Genomic DNA, 25507 nt, shown 5'->3' with positions numbered 1-25507 from the left:
GAATATCTGAGGTTTTATTATATTACTTTCTTCCATATTTTCAGGGTTTTTGTAGAATATTATTTAGCTGATCTGACAACCCCTTTAAGCTGACCTGATGGAGTATGCTCTCCACCACTTGTATTGCACCACAGCTCATTATCACCTAGGTATTTGTATCTGCAGATGCAGGATGAGTTGTGCCTGTCCGGCTCTTCCAGATATATTGTATGTTTTATTTCTAAATCCCAAAACTTTAGATCCCAAGGGTTTTCATGCCCAGTCCTGGAAGGGGGGGGGTGTGGGTGTGGGTGTGTGTGTGTGTGTGTGTGTGTGTGTGTGTGTGTGTGTGTGGGGGGGGGGGGGGGGGGGGGGGGGGGTGTTCACAACAACCAGAGCTTTCACACATGGATGAGGTGATTTTCTTTTTCCATTTCACATGAATGTATTAAAGTCTTTGTGCCCGAGAGCGGCTGCAATCAGAGATGAGCAGCATATGCTTCACAGGTTTGCATTATATATAATGCTCTACAGGTACCTTAACCCTTTCCAATCCACTGTCTGACGTCTGAAGACATTCTGATTGTAGGCTGTACAGCTCCGATGTTGGAAGATGTCCGCAGGGTATTCTTACTGTATATTACTGGCCGCTCTGTTGTCGGGGGCCTCTCCAGCATGTCCCATACCACAGTACTGGCTCTAGCCAGCAGATGGCACCATTGTATAATGGCTGAAAGAGAAAGCCCCCTAGGAAATGCTGAATCCAAAATTGGATTGCAATGGGTTAACCCTTTCATTGCCGAGGTCATATGCGGTACATCAGAGCTTTACTGCAATTTCTACAGTGACAGCTGTTTAGATTATAAAAACTAGAGATTGGGATTTCAGGAACGCCCAGAATCTTGGCTTTCAGATGATACACGCTCCTTATTCTAGGTACAATATTCGGGGGGCAGCCTAGTTTGGAAGTTGAGCAGCAGCATTAAAACTTTTACTGTGTGTAATCAGATGAACAAAGCCCTTTGTATCCCAGAGTTTAATGCATGGCTGACACTGGTGTAAATCTGAAGGTGTTTTGGATGGGTTAATAAGGAAGATGGAACAATACCTCTGCAGCGCCACCTATTGGATGGCAGCATTCCTGCAAATCCGTGTCTGACCCTTTATACAGGTCTTGATAACAATATAAAGACTTGTAGAAAGGGTCTGACATTGTTTTGCAGGAATACTGCCAACCAATAGGTGGCGCTGCAGAGGTATTGTTCCATCTTCCTTATTTGCATATATTTCCCAGTGGAGCTTGCATGGCCTTCTAAGTCTCCTCGCTTATCTCCTAGGTGTCTCCTCAGACACCTTCTAGGTGCTCTCCTCAAGGAGAGATGATACCCTTCCTGACCCTTGGATATGTTAGTCATCATGTTGGCTGGTTGGTGGCCTAAGTTGTTCAAGATGGACGGTTTTGACCCCCTTAACATAAATGTAAAGAAATGTTTGAAGAATTTAGAAATTTTTTGACAGGAGACAACTAGATGAAAGGGACAGAAATTTCATTTGAGGCGATTTCTGGCCTCTGCCAGTTAGGATGAAGCAGTATGTTGGTAACTTCAAAAATGTGATGCATAATATTGCTGATGCAATTTAATAGAAGTGCTAGGAATAAATAAATAAAGTGGTGTTCTCCTCACCATGTGTACTAATGCCTGGAGCTCAGGCAAAAAGCTTTATGAAATAATGGCTATTATATCCAAGGATAATTTAGACCTGGCTTCCATAACAGAGACCTAGTTCAACTGGGAAATAGCTGTACCTGGATACACGTTGTACAGGAAAGAGTAGAAAGAAGAGGCGGTGGAGTAGCCATTTATGTTAAGGACAGTCTTAGATCAATGTGATTTAAAATACACACCAAGAGCTGCAGTAGAAACTCTCTGGACTTTTGCGTACAAACTAAAAAGGAAACTATGATTAGAATCCTAACCTGTTGGTTGATGAGATTACTCAAATTCCAATAAAGGGCTTGCATTTTTGTGTAGCGTATTTTCGCACTGCATATACTTATACAGTATTTTGGTGCGTAAATACACATTCGATAGGACAGGCCATGATATTCTTTTACATGACTGAAAAATGCTGTGAAAATATGCAACTATGTTTAAACACCATTCAAATCAAGGGGTTTTATTCATAGGAATTACATTAGCATGCATAAATACGAGGCATATACTGTATATGGTCGTGTGAATGAGCCCTAAGGGGGAAGAGAAATTGGGTTGGTGATCACCAATGCTTATGGTTTGACATAAGAACAGACTTTCAGCAATCTTTTACTGCAACCAAAGTATTACATTTTAGAAAGACCAATTTCAAGGATATGGGTGAGTTTAAAAAAAGATTAGTTAAAGGAGTTTTCCAATTTTAACAAAAAAAAAATGGCCAAACCTGCCCCCATATGTCTAAGCATATTGTTGTCTGACTGTTCACCCTCCTTTCTGCATTGATACAACATAACTACACTCCTCTAACCCGCTCTTCCTCCCTTGGTTTCTGCACATGCTTCTCCTTCACCCTGCAGTTATCAGCTGATTCCTTTCCCTGTTCTGTGTGCACCCCCTGCTTGTTCACTCTCTTCCTGCTGGACTCTCGCACAGATGGCTCGTTCTGTGTGCAGCACCTCACTGTGGAGATTACAGCAAGAACCTTGCATGTACATCCTCCACTTCTGGATAACACACCCCCATTAATGACCTCCCATAAACAGGGGCTAGGACATCGCTGGGCAAGGATATAGTGCTGATGTCACAGGTCATGTGGCAAACGACCATCCTTGGGAATGGGCACATGTGGAAAGGTATTTACAAACTTTCTATTGGCAGCATAGAGGTTGATTGAGAAGGATAAAAAAATAACTTGGAGCACCCCTTTAGCAGGGTGGAATATAAAAACAGGAGTGTGTGCCTAGTGGACACTATTAGAAATGGTTCACAAGAAGTTAAAAAGAAACTGGAAGTGTAGCTGGGAGAGTTCTTATCTGAGGTCGTTGTGACAGGAAGGAGGAGAGTTCTTAAGGCCACCTCTCACCATCTATCTCCAGTGTTTTGTCCTGTGCCAATAGACACAGAGGGAGTTCTCCATGCCGGAGGATGGACAAAAGTATTCTACTTACCGCTAGAGGATTCCAGGATCCGGCCCATTCAGAAGCGGCCAGGCGGTTGCGGGACCCGCAGAGGGTGCTTCTGCATCTCACACTTAGGTCCTGGTGTCTAGCGGCGGACGGCTCCCTGTGATGATGTGGCACTGTGTCGTGTGTGATGAGGTCAGGCACACGTTGCTGGTGGCGTCATCCTGCTAAAAGGCGCTAAATTCAATCCCTAGAGCTTCCTTGTGGGATTTGGGCTCCTCAGCACCTCCAGAACGCCATGGACAGCATGGATGGTGACAAGGAGATTGTGGCAGTTGTAAGTAGCCCACTTGGACAAATCCAACAGTGGTGACTTTTTGTATGTTGGTATAATGGCTTCTCCTATTGTAGGAGGCCATTCACAGAAGAAGTACCCTAAAATAATAAACTCTTTATTAGTATATTCATTAAAATCTCTGGGCTGTGGGCTAACAAGACAGACAAACAAGCCCCTGATGGTGGAGTGGCGGCCATAGCAAGGGTCTACCTCAGTTATTAAAGAATTGGGTGGGAACGCTCCGCTCCATATCATGGGGCAATTTAGATGAGAACTGTGAGTGGGTACCTTGTAGAGATTACCGGAGGTTTCCTGGTTGTCTCCAAGTGTGATACTGTCTAAGTATCCAAAAGTCTAGCACTTCATACTCAGTATTTCTTTAAAGGGTTCTGCCAAAACTATTTTTGAAAACCTAAAGTGCAACAAACCTGGATACATTCGTGTTCAGTCTGTCTTGTTAGTCCACAGCCCAGGGATTTTATTAATTATACTAATAAAGAATTATAATTATTTTTGGGTACTTCTTCTGTGATTGGGCTATAGAATTATTTAAGTCCCCTCTGCCTCAGTGATTTCCTATTTTAGGAGGAAGCATTAAAAGCAAAAGGGGATAAGAAACTGATAAAATGATGCGCTTTGTGTACGAAAAGGCTGGATGATGGTGCAAAAAAGCCAATTTGTTTGGATTGCACAGCGAGAATTGTGAAGGTTGAACAACCACCTCTTGGGCAGAAAACAACGTAGCATCGTTGTCCGCCATACATCTGAGAGGGTCCTTAAACAATGTGGCGGACCTTCTAAGCAGAGAAACGCTGGACTCTGGAGATTGGGCCCCCAACATGGTGGTGTTCCATCTCCTCACATCCCAGTGGGGTCAACCACAGATAGACTTGTTCGCAAAAAGGAAAAATTCGAAATGCCGAAGAGCTGACAAAGAATTTGCTGATGCTGCTATCCAAGACATTCAAAATGACAGCGGAAGTCCCACAACCGTCATTGATCAGTGTAAGTATCAGAGAAAATTTCAGAAATAGGAGGCTACCTCCAAATTAGTTGGATTTGTGCAAGGTGCGGACGACACCCCTTGCAAACAGCTCAGAGATGCAGGATTGCACCAATGACCCTTAGACCTTTTAAATGCAATTGCTTTCCAAAAACCTTGGATAAGTCTAAAGTTTTGATTGGTGGGGGTCCAGGTGCTGAGACCCTCCTGGATTGCAATAACAAAGCAACTAATGTGCTCGCTAGCTGAAGACAGGCCCATAGACTTTCTATTGAGTAAGTAGTGAAAGTACTCCCCGGCTATTGGTTCCCAACAGCCTGTAGTGGCCTTACTTGACCAGCTGCGCCGCACCTTACCAGGCAGCTGAGAACCAGAAGCCGGAGAGCACGGACAGCGGAAAGCCTTCAGAGGAGGTGAGGGGAGTGCCACATAGTATAAAAGCAGCTGCGAATACGTGGCTGATTTCCAGTCAAAACCTGCACCAATGGTATGGATTTTGACTGTTTTTTGGATGCGGAATTTGCAGCGGCAATTTCTGCTGTGGACATTTTGCAACATTTCCGCCACATGTAAACATACTCTGAGTCAGTTTGAGGTATGATGCCAGGTCTAGAATGGCCTCCGTAGTAATAGTGTCCACAGTTATTGGCCCTAGTAGTAATAGTATCCCCCCCTTCCCCCAGTGGCCCCAGTAGTAATAGTGGCCCCAGTAGTAATAGTATCCCCCCCCTTCCCCCAGTAGTGATAGTCCCCTACATTGGCCTTAGTAGTAATTTATAATATTGGTATGGACATTATTTAACAGAGGGTCTGTCATGTTGCTGTATGGGACGCCATAGTAGTGGTACCGAAATTTGACGCATTGGCAAAAGAAACTGAAAAATAAGCAGCGTGAGAACACCCTCCACGAAAAAGCTGTGGAGCCAACCTTTATTCAACACCCAGATGAAACAAGTGCTAGTAATTGAGGGAGGCCAGGGAGAACCTGCATATGCTTGCTTTTAGGATAGGATACCCCATATAAATCCAGCTTATATATGACCAAATTATGTCCTATGTACACTTCCGATTCTATAGTTTACTTTCCGTAAGGTTCAGGACATGCTGGACTCTCTGCTGCAATGAAGACCCCTTATGCAACAAGGTTTAAAACTTAGTTTTAAAAAATAAATTGTGTGGGGTGCAATGCTATCTTAGAGTTGTTGGGGAGAGGTATACTTGCCAACTTTTGAGAGAGGCAACAAGGAAATTCCAAGATGGGAGTTATGAAGAAGTGTAAAAACATTTTACCATAGGCTGTGCGCTTTTATAGAGGGCACACCCCCAATTAATGCATCTAAACCACTTGTGCATATACGAGGGGGTATCCAAAAAAAAGAGGAATCATCTGCTAGTGGGCAATACGAGAACATGCTTCTGCTGCTAGGTGACTGTCTGCAAAACTCTTCTGAGGTGGTATGCCACCCGACATTTTGGGGGAAGGTCACGTTTGGCTCCAGTGAATTTTTTTTCAACTTCATCAGCAAAACATTTTCCTTTGGGATCGCTTTCAATCCAAGAAAATAAAAAAAAAGTTGCATTGGGTGAGATCTGGTGAACCTGGAGGGTGCGGCAAGGGTTTCATGCCATTTTTTGACAAAAGTTGTTTGAACAGTCAGTGCTGTGTGGGCAGGTGCGTTGTCATGATGGAAGATCCACTCACCTGTCTGCTACAAGACATCTGGAATGAGGATGATCATTGACATTTCAACTTCATCTAAACAGGAGAGCCTATTCCTAAACCTGTGTTTTACTTCTGCTTATAAGCCTATGAGGAGCAGCCATAACAGCTGTATGTGTTGCTTTTTCCCCCCAAAGTAAGCAAAATTTCAGAGCTGCACGTGGTTCATATGAATATAATCACAAAATAGGGGAAAAACTGAACAACTTGTTAAAAACAAAAATTGCTGGAGCCGAATACAACATTCCCCAACGTCAGCTAGCAGAAGATTCTTGTCTCTTCTAGGTAGCCCCTCGAAATCCTATTCACCACACCCCAAAATATATACAGAGTGTTATGTTTATGAGGGCTTATTTACCTGACCGCCACAAATGTTACCAAATGGGTCACTGCACTGGTCACACCAACATAATGTCCAAGATGGACCACACGGACATACATGAACACCACATAGGAACATGAAAAGGGATGTTATGCCAAGGTTACTTTGGCATGGCAGACTATGCCTAAAAGCAAGGCGAATACCCTGATAAAGGCATCACTGTGTCTCATTCTTAAGGACCTAGTCTGTCCCTAGATGGAGAATAAGAAAGGGACAGAACTTGACAGATGGGAATAAGCCCCATCAGCACATACACATCGAATTCTGCATTCACACCAAACACCACACAAGGCAGAACAACATGTCTTAAAACGTCTCAACCACCATCGGACGGAGTGAACAGATGGAATAAGACTCAAGCATTCAACCCTCATCGCATGGGTGTCGCAACCAAACTAAACTCGGGTACCCAATACCTCATTGGATGGAGGGGGAAAAGGAACAAACATCTGAAATTACATGACATGGAGGGAAAAGGGAACAAATCGGACATCTGGTAACACACCCAACAGAAGGGTAAGGAAGCAGAGGCCTGCAGCCCATGCAGATGGGGGCGGGGGAGAAAACAGGTATCTAGACCATCTTCAGGAACAGATCAACATACACACCGGTAGTCTACCATTGGACATTGTCTCCCTTCAGTCTAACATACTATGTTACTATATACTGTGTACAGTTCTGGACTCTGCTGCTCAGGAAAGTCATTGCAGTGCTTGAGGGGGTCAAAGAAGGAGAATACCCAGAGAGGCATCAAAAAAGACGACTAAGGGGCAACCAAATAACTATGAATAAGTCCATGAGGGGACGATACAAGGATCTCTCCCATGGTCTGTTTATACCCAGGACTGCGACGGTAACAAGAGGGCATCCGCTACGTCTAGAAGAAAGTAGGTTTCATCACCAACACAGAAGGGGGTTCTTTACTGTAAGAGCAGTGAGACTGTGGAACTCTCTGCCTGAGGACGTGGTGATGGCAGGATCCATAGAGCAGTTTAAGAGGGACTAGATGCTTTTCTAGAGCACTACGATATTACAGGATCTAGACATTAAATAACAGCATGGTTGTTAATCCAGGTCTTAGAGTCAGGTAGAAACTTTCAAGACGTTGATCCAGGGAGTATTCTGACAGGCCTTATAGAGTCAGGAAGGAATTTTTTCCCCATAATGGGCTAAATTGACTTCTGCCTCATTGGGGATTTTTTGCCTTCCTCTGGATCAACAAGGGGAGGTGGAAACAGGCTGAACTAGATGGACGTTGTCTCCCTTCAGCCTTACATACTATGTTACTATACTGCTATGGCTGGCTACAGGGACTAGACTCACCCACCAACAGCCAGACATCACCCATCTGACTAGACACAGCCACAAGGAGCAAGGCTTCACCACTGACTGCATACAAATAGCAACAGTCAGCCAACATTCCATGAATAGACAGTTCCAAACTGGATCCAGACAAACACAAACTTAACACTGAGTGTAGACTCAAACACCAACAAACAGGCTGCACTCATCTGACTCCGTATAAAGGCAAAACTCACACACAGTTATACTCCAAGTTCCAAACTGGATCCAGACAGACATCTGCACAACATCCATCCTCATACCAACAAGTAGACCAACACAAAATGACCAACACCCAGGTATAGGCATGACTGGATGAAATGCACTCACACCATGGCTGATTGGTCAACATGAAGGTGTGTCCCCTGGCTGGCCAATCGGTCCATTCACCATAGGAGAGGTTACAGTAGAGTAGAAAGGAAGCCCCATAGAGGAATTCCCAACACATTACACCAAAGGGACCTTTTGTAGTGACAGGAAACCTAAAAGGATTTCCTACAGACAACACCCAAAGGATCTTCTGCATTAACAGGTAAGAGGCCAATAGCAGTACTCCAAGGTGCAGCCATGTGGACTAGGCTTCTGTAGAGTCGGCACCCCGGTTCCACCACACATTGCAAATTTCACACTGCAACACGAATCTAGCCCAATACCTTAAACAAATACCAACTCCAGACCAGACTCTGCAGATACCTCTCCACATTCCCACAATCCTTTTCACTTGGTTGCAGCTACCAACAGCATCTTAAAGCAAGCACTGGTGTCAGTATGTTTGTGGTGGTGTTGGTGTTGGTGGTGGTCTCGGAAGTGAAAAGGCTTGTAGTACCGAGGACAGCTAAGTATATAATCAGGACAATGGGCACCCTGAGACCTCCCTGCCCTCACATTGTCTTGGAGCCTCTCGGATATTCCAGGGGTGTTGGCAAGTAGTAGAAAAGGTAAATACAAAAAAATAGTACATTTATCTGGTGTTGTAAAACGTCTTGCTAGTACTTCTTATTCTGGGTTCCTGAATGCTGTAGATGCATCGATTGTGTTTCATCTGTTACTATTCAGGACTTCCCAAGTGTCAGGACAGCACAGAAGGTTTTATGAATCTATTTATTCACATATTGTATGGCTCGTGTCAATAGAAAGTTGTTGATAACTTAACAGCCAATGATTGTCAGCGCCTGTTTTATCTTCAAGACCCCCAAATTTATGTCAATTACTAAAGTAGAGAAATTCAACTTTTCTGAGTTTCTGAGTTTTCATCCACCATTTCTGGATCAAACGGATACATTCTTTTGTTTTTTTGCTCCAGCTCATTTCATCATTCCTGATTATATTTAGCAGTTAATGTAACGCTTCTGCCCAACTCCGGTCAACTCAGAGTAATTCTGCTGTCTTCAGATGCTGTAGAAGAAAAATATGAAGACAATAATACAAGAAGGATCCATTACAATAGCTTTTACACTCACATGCTATGTGTGTGTTCAGCTGGTTTCAGATAGGTATACTACCGTTCGAAGCCATAGCTATAGGTGGTGCAGAGGTAGTTGCTACTAGGTCCTGGAGCCTTAGGGGGCTCAAACGCCCCTCTATCACATAAGACACCAGTATTGTACATAGCAAGGTTAATTCTTTAATGCCCTCCCTCTTCCATTGTGTAGCATGTGGCAGCATGTAGATCTTGAATATTCCTCTTGTCTCTTCCACTCCAGCACCTCAGAGCACAAGAGAGGAGGAAACAGGGTGGATGAATTCAAGATACATATCATGTGTTGGAAGGAAGGACAAGATTAAAGAACTTACAGTGCTGTCACTCTTAGTGAGGTAAGTAGATCCTCTGGGTCCCCACAGCTTAGGGCGTGCGTCCGCATAATCCTCTGTATGCGGCCACGTGTCAGCAAACATGGCCACGCGTGTCATAGGTTCGCCATCACGTGCTTAGGGACTCCGTCATAATTGATACCTATGAAACCCCTAAGGCTACTCCTCTGGATCTGCATGTTCCTAACCCTGAATATTTAATTAAAATACGTGCTCACCTCCAATCACAGGTATATTATGAATTAGTATACATCATGATTTGACTAAATAATCTGATATTCATCAAGGAACATCCCATCTTCAGTTCAGACATACTTATGCTAACAGAATCATACATGCTTTGCTTAACCTTGTATGAAAAAAAAAAAACTATAGATATGCTACTAAGCAAGAAACAAGATTACCTGGAAAGGTGGCAATTCCGAGTTATTACATGTCTTCCTGTGTAGGTTAGTTCACATTGCACTGCATTATTAGAGAAATCCGACTCCAGGACTTGGAAATTTGGGTTCACAGAGACCTGAAACATACATTCTGAAATTGTATCTTGAAACTGCCATCCTACTGTTTACTCCGAGTTCTGTTAGTCCAAAACTGTAACATTCTTTTCCTGTTGACCTTTTTTTCATATTATCACCCCCTAATCAATCAGAGAACATTTGCTCTCCTATTGTCACACGTGGGGTTTATGTTTTATTAAGAAAAGAAGTTAAAAGATGCTGAGTGCTCGCTCATCTGCTCCCTTCTAACTTCGTGAAAACAAGAATAAAACGTAATTTAAAAGTTCTTTTGATGACATATCCTGAGATTTAGAAAAAAATCCCCAAAGTCCAGAAAACCCCATTAAGGCAAATGAGTTATGTGCCAACTATATTTACAAGAGTCACTGAGCAGAGAAAAAGACCTAAAATAGAATGATATAATCTAATGATATAATATAATGATACGGAGGTTTTCAAACTTATTTCAATATTAAAATGCCTAAACAGATCACTGCGCCGCAGCAAACCTGTTCATCAGTAGCTAAAGACCCTACAGGTTTCAATTATAATCTCCCAATGGGGTCTAAATATACTTAATTCGTTTCTAATTTATATTATGGCTTTTGCTTATTTGTTTCTTACCCTATTTGCACTAGTTGTAGTTTTGCACGCCTCATTCTGATCCTACTTCAAGATTCAATCTGTTTGCTCTTGTAATGCTCATTCTTTCTAGAAAATCACCGTACTATGCTTGTCGGTTTGTGGCAATCTAAGTTTTACGGATAACGGATTGTGGATCCACTGAGCCAGCCAACCAAGCCTAGACCGGTCCTGGAGTTGTTGGCAGCTGACTCCTCAGATAGTGGGACTGTTGCCTGAAAAAGGGAGATTGACCCTAGGCTGCCGAGGGAATGGAAGACTCTTACCTACAAGCAAGGCGATCGCCCCGATAAGGGTGGCCCTGCGCTGGAACCTCGGGTCTGACTATCCTTGATGGTGTAGTAAACATAGGAACTGGCAGCAGATGGAGGAGCACACAGATGCAGCACAGAGCAAGGACAAACCACCCACAGCAATGGGGACTGACAGAAAACAAATGTACGAACAGATGCAGAGCTTGGACAGCATAAACAGAATCTGGATACAAACTAAGCAATTGAGACAGAACTCAGACTGCAAACACAGAGAGCAAAGCAGAACTGAGACGGAACAGATAGAACTAAAACAGAAGTAGGTGACCAAAGAAAGCAGAGTGTCAGAACCTAAGACATACCAATTCTGAGGCCTAGAGAAGTGCCACAGCTCACCTCAAATAGAGGAGTAATGCCTCTTTAACCCCACAGGTGAGCAGAGAGCCAGAGAGCTGGTTAACCCTCTCAGTGCTGGATGAAAGCAGGCAGGGAGAGCAGAGATGCTACAGCTGCCCAGAACCGCATGAGGGCGGCAGACATGAGTAGCGATCTTACACTAAAGCTCTAATGACAGCCACGAAGTGCCATGAGAGATGCCAGATTTAGGAAGTGGCTCCTCCCCTCCTGCCAATCAGCCTGGCAGTTGGCCAGTTAAAAACCAGTGCGTCATCGTGACCAGACGCCCCTCGAATGGCCCCATGAGAAGATTATATGGTGTGTAGGATGTTTATTACTGCGCTGTTGTTTGTCACCAGCTCGATGCGCAGCGATCTGTTCGAAATATGAGGTTTTCAAAGTCCTTTCAATTTTAACTGTGTATAAAATAAAATATTTTTTTCTCTGCTCAGCGATACATTATTCATAAGATAGCACCCAAGGTGACAGTAACATTCAGTGACATACTAGATATGTTCAGAATCTACAGTAAAAATTGACATTTCCAAGAGGTTTCTTCCATTTTAATGTGACTATTAGGGGAGGTTAAAGAGGACTTGTTATTTTATGGAGAATGCAAGTGTTTTCTAGAACAGAAATGCCACAAAAGCAGACAATTCTGGAGCTTTTTTCTCATAACTTACAAAAAGTCCTCCATGACTGTAACCCTCCAATATAGATAAGTTCTGAATTCAACATGGGAGTACAGCGTAAGGCCGCCTGCACACGGGCGAGACGGATTCTGCATGCGGAATCCAACCCTGCGCCCGGCCGGTGACCCCTGCGTACCTGTCCGCAGTCTATTCTGTACTTGGGATGTGCCAGCGCAGTACAGAACAAGCCACGCCATCGCTAGGCGATGACGCAGATCCTGCATGATGATTGTGGAAGGGCCACAGGACGGACGGCGACCATTAACTTCAATGGAAACAGTCTGTGCGGAGCCCGCACACCAATCGCAGCATGCTACGATTTCTCCTCCATGAGCGGGAAATTGCAATCGTTTTCTGCTTGTGGACATGAAATCACGTATTGCCATTGCATGTAATGGGCGGTATTTGTTGGGGCATCTGGAGGTGGACGCCCGCTCGGGATTCCGCAATGCAAATCCATCCGTGTGCAGCCGGCCTAAAGTGGTTTTAAAACCTGCAAGCAACTACCAACTTGGTGAGGGTGAGCGATACGGGAGAAGAGAGGAAGATACCGGACATCAACTGAGTGGGTTACTAGAACACCTCTTTACGCCTCTTATAAGAGGACGGTGGGTAATCTCTACTGGGATTGCCGAGTGATCTGAACTCTGCTGTTGCAGCCGTGGAGGACTTTTTGCATGTATTGGATAGAAGGATGAGTTTGTCTTGGCCTTTCCACGAGGTACAACAGTTTCCGTTGGCCGCCCACCTTCTTGTCTTATAACCTTACATTGTGCCATTCCTCTGTTGTCCCTCTTGGGTGGGTTTCACCCAAGTATTTGCTAAAACAGACACATTAGTGGAGATGAAAGGCGCTCGTTAAAGTGGTAACACAGTAATTGCCATCGATACTCACTTTGAGAATATATTTTCCTGGGGGAATATCTGTGATGTCAATCCATTGGCAATCAATGTTGGCATGATAAGTGTCGTAGCATCCCGGGCTCAGTCCCTGAACACAGATATACTGCATTACTATTATTACAATGTCCGGCTCTGTACGTGTGTGTGACATTATATTTGGCCATATATGATAACAGTGTTTCATATAGGTTGTTTTTATCCAGTAAGGCCTTCATATTGCATGCACAACCTTAATAATGTGATATACAATAATACATGGGGTTATCCCTAACTACACCTACGTCCCCATCGCATCACCTGGGTGTGGGCTGTACAGGCATAGCGCCTCCGTACTCCTAAATCACAGGAGGTATCCTCCAAGCAGAAGCTGGCCTTGTGACCTTCTGCCACCTTTCGATGGGTCGCCGAGTCCAGGAGGTCATAATGACTGAAGGAGTCCATACTGTGATAATGCCTTTAAGGATTAAGACAAGGATCCAAATTAATATAACAAAAGAGCAATACGGTATATTACAATGCTCAGTACTCACTGGTGGCAGCTGTGCCATTCCCATGTAGGCCTCGGCTTCACTGGTAAGAAGTCTCCCGTGCCGCGGTTTTTAACTCTTTGAGGGAAACGAAGTAAAATTCTGGAACTTATTTCTGAAATACCCGATGAGTAGGCGGACCTAGAAAATAGGAATAAAATGTCTTATGTGCAAATATGATGAAACAAGAAGTGAATTGCAGTAAAATAATATGTAAAAGATTATTCACATTTCGCTAATTCATGCCATATCGGCAGCACCTATCTTTAGAGCTGGGGTTCCCCGGTGAGCCAGACACTGGCTGCTGTATCCAGGCAGTAATTGACTGGAGTGGTGGCCGGGATTGGTGGGACCCACACCCATCAGCCTTTTATGGCTTATTCCATGGATGAGCCTATGATGGGAATAACCACTTTAAGGATTGGCTCGATAAACCAATCACAGCCATTCAGTGATGTCATTGTGAATGGCTGTGATTGGTTTATCGAGCGCCGGCTGTGATTGGCTGGCGCTCGATCCAATCACAGCGCTGACGGCGGGGATTTCAAAAGCAAGCCAGGAAGAAGACAGAAGACTGCAGCAGCAGCTGGCCGCACCGCTGGGGAGAGCATCGCGTCGGGGACACAGACGCCGGCTGATAGGTGAGTATTGCTTTTTTTTTTTACCTACTATATACACAAGTCAATAAGTTTTACCAATTTTTTGTGATAAAACTTATTGACTCGGCTTATACTTGGGTTGGCTAATACTCGAGTATATATGGTAATTCTCAGGTGGTCAAAATGAGATCACATGATCCACCTGAAAGAAGGACCGACTTACATATTCTGGGGGGGAGGAGGGGGGTCATTACTTTAAAAAAAACTAAAAAATTCATCTTAGTGACCCTTTAAAAATGTTTTCTGCATTATCTTTTTCCTTTTAAAATGTCTGTAAGTCTTTTTCAGTAGAGAGGTGTAAAAGGTAGAAATGCGCCACAAGGTTTTTCAGAAGATTGTACTCCACTGGGGTTCCGCGAGTACCCGATCCGCGTGTTTAGCCATAAGATTTTATGGCTTGAGAAAGGTGTCATTGTGACACCGAAACGCGTTGCCTTATCACCAATAAAGAACCTTGGATTTATCTAGTACACCGGCGTGTACCATCTTCTGTGATTGGAGTCTACACTTCAAGGAGGGGGTTTCTGTTCCCACACACCCCCCTCCTCCCCAGTAAGTGTCTTTCTTATGCTACCGCTTCCCTTTAAGCCTACTGCTAAAGGAAAAGCGTTCTTCATATAATACTAAGTACCTTGCAGCGCGGTGACATATATTTTTCTAACATAGTGTATTATACTTTTCAGTAGAGAGGTGGTGTTTTTCAAATGATTACGGGGGGTTGCAGGGTGGGGGTAAATACAATTGGCCCAATTGGCCTGAAGGGCACCAAATCACCTTGTCCCGACCCTGAGGGAATAGAGCTAAATACTAGCTGTATAAATTCATATATAGTTAGTTTCCCCATGTGCGTTAGTGAAGCTCTAATTGAGTAACGGGGCCCATTTTGAGTCTCGCTCTGGGGCCCCGATTATAACGTGGATGGGCTGCCATACAAAGAGCTGGTGGGAATCTAAAACTTCCCCTTCATAGGATGCATAAAGTACAAGTTTACTTTCGGATGGTGTGTGAGACCGCACTGCGGAAGATCTGCACCGATGGAAACGATAACCTCCAAAACTGAATGTCTAGTTTAACTGATCCGGATATCAAACCTCTGGCCACTTACATAGAAGCGAATGAAGACATGAAAACCTCCTTACGAGAACCAATTTGCATCTCTGAGGTTAAGATACATAAATGTGAGAAGCCACTTAAATATTCCGCTGTCTGCCTTCCTACCTTTCCAGAACCCATGACCTATTGGTTCCCAATGGCAGCCATAATATACATAGTGACGGCGTCTCCTCTCACCTGGCTAGGCAGTGCTCTTCTGCTGCACACTGAAGACTGTATAAAGGAGCCCTCTGGACATACGTGGCAGATTGGATGAAGAGCGCATCCGGGACGAGATCAGGAAGTCCTGGGAATACAAAAGGGAAACAAGAAGAACACACAGGAATGTCAATAAATACAGCTGAAAAGAAGAGTAAAGCCAGCGCTACCTGTATACACGGTGCGTACAATGCCGGGTTAGAGGGGTATTCCAGGTGTGAACATTTTTTTCAAAAACTCCAGATGTGAACCACGTTTGCGACATGTTTCTGCACAGCTGGTTATGGGTAGAAATCAGAAGCCATTACCTTCTTACCCTGCCCTCCATTTTTTACATTTTCCCACATCTTAGATTTCTTCCAAGATGGCGGCAGCAATCCTGCTGATATGTAGCTTGAAACTACATTTACCACAATTCCCTGCTCTGTACGTCCTTCCTGTGCATCCCCTGCTAAGTGCTGCCCTGCTTTTCGGGCTGGGAGGATTCCACAACCTATCAAATGGCCAGAGGGTGCTCTGTGGGATCTAGGTTGCTATACAATAAGGTCCAACGATGGCACCACCAGTAGATCATTTGTCAGGTGGGTAGCTCTGGATAGTATATTATATTACTGTGCAGTTATCTTGGTGTAGGGTTATATTTCCACATCACCCAAGTATAGTGCTATTGTTCCGATTTACAGCATCTGGGTCTATTGACGCGGAGTTCATCCTAGAGCGACCGCCTTGCACAATAATATTTGTCAATCATTCTATATATCAATACACAGTTGAATGCCTCCTCTTACCGGAATGATAGCGTCTTGTTCCAGGTCGCCGGCCTCTTGGGACTGAATTGGTCTGTACCGAATTCCCGCTCCTCTGTGGGCTTCTAGATTCACCACCTACAATTCTCTGTATGGCTGGTGGAGGCCCTAGATGCTGGATAGATGCCAGTACTTCATGTGAAACATCATTAGAGTTTGCAGGGGATACATCTCTTTGATTGGAAGCTGTGCCTTGAATAAGCTCAGTATGAGTGATAGCATTCCTGTGAGGAGCAGTTCGATGAGTCGGAGAACTCCTCTGCAGAGTTCCATTCACTTGAGGAATACGTATGCCACTAATTGTAGTAGCTTCAGCTGGAGTTATTGCGTTTCTCTGAGTACTAGTCCATGGAGTGTCCTTGCTTGTTTGTACTAGATTTCCCTTTGTTACAATATTCCTTGTCGTAAGCATTCCTTGGCCCAACTCCGTCACATCACTCCTTTGCATCGGTAATCCTTGTGTGGCTTCACTCCTCGGCGTACTGGTTGCCTCAGTGAGCACAACCTGGTAAGTAGAGGGTTGCAGGTCCCCTTTGTGTAAAGTAGGATAGACTTGTGTGACATTACTTCTCTGGAGTGTGTTCATCTGAGGGACTAAACTTCTTTGTGTAGTGGAAACTTCCTGCATTTCCTCGCTTGTAGACGTTCTCACTAGAACATCATTCTTTTGCGTTATGGCTCTATGTTGGTTCATGATTCCTTGTCTGCTGCTACTACTTCTTAAACCCCCTCGCTGTGGTCCTGGATACCTCCTTGGGTGAGCAGGATTATGAATCTCAGAGATGTAGAAGGAGCCAACTCTGTGGTCAGAGCCTGAACTCTGGAGGCTAAAAACTCTCCCATTAGTTTCCCAGTGAAACCTGCGACGCCAGGAACCTCTTGGTCCATCCTGATGTGCTCCACGAGAGAAGAGCAGTAGAAGCAATGGAAAAAATAAGAAAGGAGGCATAGCTCAAAAAAGTACAGTAGAAGCAGCAGATTCACTTTCTTGATAGAAGTAAAGCCTCCTTGAAGCTACTCTGGTCATCTATTGATTATTTGGATACTTGGACTTCCTCTCAGGATCCTTTGTAGATAATGATTATTTCCCCACCGTACCTGTGAAGGATATTGCGAGTCATACGTTCACCAATCCTCAGATATATCTGTTTGGTGTAGTGATTCTATCTTCTTGCACATCATACGGTCTTTTCACTTGTGAATGTAGACCTCTCATAACTCACCAGCCCACCTTCCCCTCCCTCTACAAATAACACCTCCTTCTCTAATGTACTCATGTGGCCTCCTCTCCTGTCTTCTCTGTACACATAACACCCCTACAATAAAATGTTGCACTTCAGTTTTAAAGGGCTGGTAACGTAAAACACACACAAATCCAATTTGAGGGTGCGTTCACACGTTGCAGCAGAGCAGGTTAGAGTTACAGTACAGTTACAGCCGCCAATCTGCCGGTTTTTTTCTCTACATGTGAGCAGAATTTCCTTTAATCCCATTCCCTTTAATATTAAACATTTCCATGGTGGTTTTTCCACAGCATTTCGGAGTGGTGGGTGCACCCTGAAAAGGTATCACTCAACATCAAAGAGCTTTATCATCATACAGGTTCTATCACATTGGCCAAAGTCAATCCCTATCTCATTCTACGGAGAGGCTTTGAACTCCCATCAAACTCTCAGAGACAAAACATTTTCTTCTAGATGTGAGAATTTATTATTACAGTTGCCTTTTGACTAATTAATCAGAATCCCATGTAATTACTCATTGACATTATACATTCAAGCGGTAGGTTGACGAAAAAACATTTTTTAATCTGGCTGATGGCGATGTTCTTCTCCTTTGATGTAAAGTCTAACGCTGCTCTTTCAGATTGTATAATATTAAGGAGTTCATCACATTAGGATCCATTAAAACTCTAATTGTAGCTGTCCAATGAAAAGCTCATCTCATAAAATACTGGGGTCCAACCATTTGGGGATAAACTGAAAAGTTTAATCAAACTAAAAAAAAGTTTTAATGTGTTTAATTCTTCAAAACAAGAGAATCCAACTGCCGGTGGCCAAACACATCCGAGAGAAGTAGGGTGATGGTTGGGCAACTGTTGAAAGAAATAGCGTTTCATAAGCACAGCCATGCACATTTTATATTGGCCATCACAGTCCTTCAAACATACTGATTCAAGGACACTGAAAGAATGTTTTCAAAAATATTTTTCATCCATCTGCCAAAGATGGTCCGAGTGAAGGACTTTCGTTCAACTATCAGATGAAAATTTCAAATGTGGACGACTTCTTTCTAGACAACGGTGCCATGGCATTGGCCAGCTGGAACATTCACTCAGCAATCTTTGCTATAGTCCACCTGACAAACGATCATTTCAGTTTAATTTGTCCATTTTTCTCAACTTCCGTCTAATGTGTATGGGGGGGGGGGACGGGACCTTATACAGTAGGATCAAACAACCGTATGCCCTCTGTGGTAGCACAAACAGTCCATATTACCGTCATGTGAAAATAGCTCAAGGATGACTCTGTAATGTGGCATGTGACAAACTTAGAGGCCCAATAGCAGCTCACAGCGGGCTATGGGAGCCGTATTATGGGTCCATCCGACACAGACCTGTAAAAGATCAGGTTTACATGTTGAGGATTTGGCAGGAATTCCTGCAGAAATCTTGGTTACGAGTCTCATGATAAAGTTATAAATATATTTAGGTTCACATTGAAGAGTAACGTGAATGACACAAAATAGGGAAGTGTTTGGGCCCTTTTATATGGCCGGATGAGCGTTCGGATTCTCACTAGATAGCAGGAAACTCCTGAATGATGAACAATAAATTAGTTTGGCGTTGAGTTTCTGCAAGCACAAAAATCAGATGACGATTGGCTTGTGTAAGCTGTAGATCATGTGAAGCCAAAAACGTCCCCAGAGGTGAAGATTTCCAAACTAAAGCCATCTTATTTTAGACACATCATGTGAGCAAATGGACTGGAGAGGATATTATGCTGGGATGTGTCAGTGGTTCATGAAGAAGAAGTCATCCAAGAACTTGCTGGTGAGACACAATCATGGCAGACACTGGCAAAAGAATTGTACTTGATAGAAGAAAATGGCGAGAGTTCATCCATAGAGTGACCCAAAGTCGGCAACGACTGAATGGCTAATCATCATCTATAATCAACAGGTTATTTACTGTGAATTGAGGCAGGCGGGCCGGAGATCGTTCTAACCTGACCCGACTCTATTCACCGAGCGATGATCACTGCTGTGTGAAAGTACAGGAGCGCTCATCGCCTGGAGGACTTCTGAGGCCTGAAGTGCCCGTGTAAAAGGACCCTTTGTTTTCAATTTCTGCTAAAGATTGTGAACCACACTGCCACTTTTTCCAATTTCTGATGAGGCTATTGCATAGCTTAGCTCTCTACAAAAATGCAGTGACAGTAGTTCATGGATATTATAAAAGGGACAGTGTAGTTCTTGACCCACTTGTGGAGCTCCACTGAAGGGTGAAGGTCTAAGGTGGACATTAACATTAACTCAAAAGATACTTTGTAATCTCTATGATTTTCGCCTCATGTGATGTAGTCACTTTACCAGAAACACTTACTGAAGAGGACTCTCTCCAGGCTATACCTTCACACAAGGTTCCCGTACACAGCCCTAGAGGACAGGATCACAGGGCCTGATATTGCTGTATGCTTGGTGGACCCAACTCCAGTCTCACAGGAAAATTGTGTATGACCATCGCCCTCCAGTTAGTCTGACACTGCTGCCCTCAGAGCCACTACGTCACGACAAGAACAACCACAGGCACACAAAGCAGTCCCAGTCATAGCTTTGGTCTTCGCCATTGGTGGAGCCAGTGACGTGCTATGCTCCGTGCCATACATTTCAGCAAAATCCACAGCAGAAGAAGTTCTGCCAGGTCTCAACTCACCTTTAACCCCTTGAGTGGCACGCCCGGAAATTTTCCGGGACGAGCTCCACTGCTCATAGCAACATAGCCCGGAAGATTTCCGGGCTATGTATCACTATGGGAGCTGCAGAGCACAATGCCACAAGCTGTGACAGGGTGCCCTGCCTGCACAGTCCCACACAGAACAAAGCAAGGACTTTGAAAAACCAGCAGAAGATATTGCCGATATGGCAACCTCCTGCACTGGTTTGTTTACAGGTTGCCATAGAGACCATTGGCTTGTCAGAAGCAAGCCGATGGTCTCTGTGGCAGGGAGAGCTTGGTGCTTGGCTGTCAGAGGACAGCTAGGTACCAGCTCTTACAGCAGAGATCAGAGAAAACCTCCGATCCCAGCTGTGTTAACCCTTTACATGCTGCAGTCTATGTGACTGCAGCATGTAAAGGGCTGTCACTGCAGCATGTAAAGGGCTGTCACCATCGGACCCCCGGAATGTGATCAGGGGTCCTGATGGGTCCCTGTGGAAGTCCCCTAAAGGGACAAAAAATTAAAATTAAAAAAAAAAAAAGGTAAAAAATTATTTAAAAAAAAAATAAAAACACTTGTCTCCCTTTACTTTGTAAAAAATCAAAAATACAATCACACATGTGGTATCCATGCGTCGTAATGACCCAGAGAAGGAAGTTAATACATTATTTAACCCCTTAATGACATGGCCCCTTTTTTTCTTTTTTCCCCATTTCTTTTTTTCCTCCCCCGTTTAAAAAAATCACAACTTGTCCCGCAAAAAACAAGCCCTTATATGGCCATGTCAATGGAAAAATGAAAAAGTTATGGCTCTTGAGACGCAACTGCAAAATTAGTTGAAATTCAATGATTAGACCATTTTAAAAAACCTGCCCTGGTGGGCACGACAGGGTGGTAGGAAACCCGCCACTCAAGGGGTTAAAGCTCCGCCGTTGGGTGGATCTGAGGGGGCTTCTATTGGCAGTTCCATCACTTTAGATGGCAAGAATAACACAACTTGCAGCACTATTACTGCCATCAAAGCCACAGAAACCTCAGTGGAACTATGAACTATTAGAAGTCAATAATTTTAATTTAGTACCCGCAGATCCGGCACCCCACGAACAGGTCAAAAACATTCACTGTGGAATGCATGCCATATTGGAAGACTCCTGGAGCCCAATACTCGTACACCGCGCGGCATGCATTCTGCTTACTTCAAATGTCTTATTTATTTGTATAAGACAATAAGAATATGCCAATATACCGAAGAGTCCCCTCGCGGGGGCAGATATGGAGCTGTAAAAGCATATTTATGAACAAGCCAACAACAGACAAAAGGAAACCCTCCACACCAATTATCGGGCATGTTAAAGTGTTTAAACATGTGAGATTAGCTGTCATGGGCCTACTTTGTTTCTGTTTGGTGTTTCAATTAAAGTTCCCCTTCATTTTGGATAATTTTGGGCCTATATACGTTACGTCGATAAGAGACGTGAGAGACCAGGTATATCAAGGTACAGGGACCACGGGGACTGTGTTTTAACCCCTTAATGACGCGGCCCCTTTTTCTTTTTCCATTTTCGTTTTTCCTTCCCCCTTCAAAAAATTCGTAACTCCTTTATTTATCCATCTACGCCGCTGTATGAGGGCTTGTTGTTTTTTGCGGGACGAGTTGTATTTTTCAATGGTGCTATTTAATGTATCATATAATGTACTGAAAAACTTGTAAAAAATTCTAAGTGGAGTAAAATGAAAAAAAAAAACGACATTTCGCCATCTTTTAGTGCGTCTTGTTTCTACGGCACACAAACGGCAACAAAAGCGACATGATAACTTTATTCTATGGGTCGGTACGATTACTGCGATACCAAACTTGTATAGGTTTTTTCTTACTATACTATTCTTTTTTTTTCAGACATTTTTTTTCAATTATTTTCTGCGGTCATTTTGTGCGCACAATAACTTTTTTATTTTTCCGTCGACATAGTTAAGCGAGGGCTCATTTTTTGCGGGATGTTCTGTAGTTTCTGATAGTATCAATTTGGAGTACATACGATATTTTGATCGCTTTTTATTGCGTTTTTTCTGGGAGACAGGGTAACTAAAAAAGTGCATTTCTGGCATTCTTTTTTTTTTTTTTCGGACGACGTTCACCGTGTGGGAAAAATAATGCACTACTTTGATAGATCGGACTTTTACGGACGCGGCGATACCAAATACATATATTTATTTTATCATTTCGATTTTTTAATAATAGATATGGCAAAAGGGGGGTGATTTAAACTTTTATAACTTTAATTTTTTTTTTACAATTAAAAAAACTTTATTGATTTTTTTTTTACTTTACTTTGAAGTCCCCCTGGGGGACTTTAACATGCGATGCTTTGATCGCTCCTGCAGTATGACGTAATGCTATAGCATTACGTCATACTGCAATTTAACAGGCAGTCTATCAAGCCACCCCACGGGGATGGCTTGATAGGCAGTCAGGTGAGGCAGCCCTGGGGCCTTTCATTAGGCCCCCGGCTGCCATGACACCTGCATGACTCCCCCGATCTCACCGCAAAGGGGCCTTGCGGGACCCCTGAACTTCGTTCGGGGGATTTAAATGCCACTGTCAGAAATGACAGCGGCATTTAAATGGTTAATAGCCGAACGGCCGCTAGTGGCTATTGCCCGCGGGTGTCAGCTGTTATAAACAGCTGATGCCCACACTGTATGAAGAGAGGTTGCCCCGCTCCATGACGTACCGGTACGTCATGGAGCGGGAAGGGGTTAAGGCAGGGACGTAACTATAGAGGATGCAGGGGATGCGGTTGCACCCGGGCCCAGGAGCCTTGGGGGCCCATAAGGCCTCTCTTCTCTTTCATCTGCCCAATTACCAGCTGTTTTCGTGATTACCAAAGTGCAATTCTGGGTAGACATAGAAGCTGACCTAGTGAAGCCAAGATCCCTGAATGGCAATGCTCCCCCCAAGTGCCCAACAAGAGGGATTTGTTTGGTGGAAGAATAAAGGCGTTACTTCACTTCATTGCTTCCTAATACAGAACAGACTGCCTTCCCCACAGCAACTCATAGAAAAGCTCTTGGTTCCCGGTCACCTTTTGCTTGAACTGAACCAAATATATGGCTTCATAGATCACCATTATCAGATTCTCAATCCCGCTGCAAGCCCTCCGCTTTTGAGAGGAGGCGTCTATGGAACCCCCTACAATTGGACACCATCTCCCTCCTTCATTCAATATTAAGCCAGCCACCAGAAGGAGCTAAACTCCCATTCATGCTCTGCTGGGAGGAGGATCTAAACAGATCGTCATCTTCAGAACGATGGCTCCGCTGCTGTGACTTCATATCGAAGGGCCGCCACCAGGTCACTCTAGCAGAATCCCCATTTATAATATTACACAGAGCCTATTTAATGCCTGGGATTTATCATAAATTCTCTCCAAGAGCATCCCCAGAGTGCTTCAGAGGGTGCAAAGCATTAGGAACAACGTTGCATACCTGGTGGAGATGCCCTATAGCCCAGTCCCCGTGGAGACAGATCACGAACCTTATTACCAGAGTGCTGGGTAAAGTATTTCCTTTATCCCCACGGTGTGTCTGTTGGCTGACGAGCAAACAGGATTCCAAATTCAAAAAAATGCCGAGTACAGAATGGGCAGAGATCGCATCCAGGCGATTACCCCCCGCAACCCCAAAAGGTGATCCAGAGGAAAGCAAAAAAAACCCAATGAGGTAGAAGCCAATTTTCCTTCCCGACTCCAGTCTCAAAATCAGAATAATCCCCGCATCACCGACCCTTCTGAAGTACTCAGTGATATAACATGTAAGGCCTCTTTCACATGAGCGTTAAATTATCATGCAGAAGTTAGCCGTGCAAGAAAAAAATAGGCAGCTAGCTGCGCAAAAAAATAGTGGGAACTGGCGGTTTCCTGTGATCAAGCTACAAGTTTTAAAGGGGTCGTCCCGCGCCAAAACGGGTTTTTTTTTTTTTTAACCCCCCCCCCCCCCCCGTTCGGCGCGAGACAACCCCGATGCAGGGGTTAAAAAAACAAACCGGAGAGTGCTTACCTGAATCCCGGCGGTCCGGTGTCTTCATACTCACCTGCTGAAGATGGCCGCCGGGGTCTGCTCCCTCCGTGGACCGCAGCTCTTCTGTGCGGTCCATTGCCGATTCCAGCCTCCTGATTGGCTGGAATCGGCACGTGACGGGGCGGAGCTACACGGAGCCGGCATTCTGCACGAGCGGCCCCATTGAAGACAGCAGAAGACCCGGACTGCGCAAGCGCGGCTAATTTGGCCATCGGAGGCCGAAAATTAGTCGGCACCATGGAGACGGGGACGCCAGCAACGGAGCAGGTAAGTGAATAACTTCTGTATGGCTCATAATTAATGCACGATGTACATTACAAAGTGCATTATTATGGCCATACAGAAGTGTATAGACCCACTTGCTGCCGCGGGACAACCCCTTTAATAGCAGTGAAATTGCCCATTCGCACTATTGGGAGCTGCATGTTGCTTTAAAAAAGCACTGCTGCTCCAGGAGGAGAGACAGAGAGGTGAAGGAAAGCTCTGGGGGAACCTCCTTCTCTGCAGGACTTCCCTTCATCTCAGCAGGGCTGGAGGGATATTCCCAGCAGCCACAAGACCAGTGTTCTCCTGCAGGGGAGAAGATAGAAATCCCCAGCAGTGCGATATCAGGGTTTGCCTGCAGGGGAAAAGAAGGGATTCCTCAGCTGCAGGGGAAATCCCTCCAGCTCCACCGAGATGAAGGGAAGCCCCACGGAGCAGGGGGTTCCCCCGAGGGCAATCCTTACTTTTTCTCTCCCCATTATGGGGGAATTTCCCTGTAGCAAGAAAAGAGAGAGGGCGGGGCTAGAGAGAGGGAGTGTGGCTTTATAGGAGTTCTCCCAGGGATTCCCCCAGAGCCAGAAGAGAGAGGGCAGGGGTAGAAAGCGCTTCTCTCTAGCCCCGTCCTCTCAGGGAAGCCCTGCAGCCCCACCACCCTCTCTCCTTGCTACAAGGATTACTTTGTTCTCCCCAGCAGGGGAATTCCTTCTCTCCACTGCTGCTGCTGTTCAGATTTCGGGGACAGCTGAAAAGCAAGTTTAAAATGTCCTGTTGTAAACTCCTGTTAGTCCCTGCTGGGAAGAGGGAAAGCCTCAGAGGAGTCCCCTCATGCCTGTGGGGACTAACAGGAGC

General features: G+C 44.5%; 1 protein-coding gene across 1 annotated transcript; it reads right to left on the bottom strand.

Annotated features, from left to right (window-relative positions):
- Positions 1 to 8967: 8967 nt before the first annotated feature.
- On the bottom strand, positions 8968 to 17576 carry LOC136573178 (protein-lysine 6-oxidase-like). The gene is made up of 7 exons (XM_066574421.1): positions 16362 to 17576; positions 15553 to 15661; positions 13607 to 13744; positions 13374 to 13530; positions 13069 to 13164; positions 10097 to 10212; positions 8968 to 9275 (listed from the first exon to the last, which is right to left on the bottom strand). The coding sequence occupies exons 1-7, from the start codon at positions 17326 to 17328 to the stop codon at positions 9269 to 9271; spliced, it is 1590 nt and encodes a 529-aa protein (XP_066430518.1). The 5' UTR covers positions 17329 to 17576; the 3' UTR covers positions 8968 to 9268.
- Between the last annotated feature and the right edge of the window lie 7931 nt (positions 17577 to 25507).

The sequence above is a fragment of the Eleutherodactylus coqui genome, chromosome 7 (genome assembly GCF_035609145.1).
Source record: "Eleutherodactylus coqui strain aEleCoq1 chromosome 7, aEleCoq1.hap1, whole genome shotgun sequence".
Classification (NCBI taxonomy): Eukaryota; Metazoa; Chordata; class Amphibia; order Anura; family Eleutherodactylidae; genus Eleutherodactylus; species Eleutherodactylus coqui.
The sequence above is the reverse complement of the archived record's forward strand: the minus strand, read 5'-3'. Positions and strand labels throughout refer to the sequence as shown.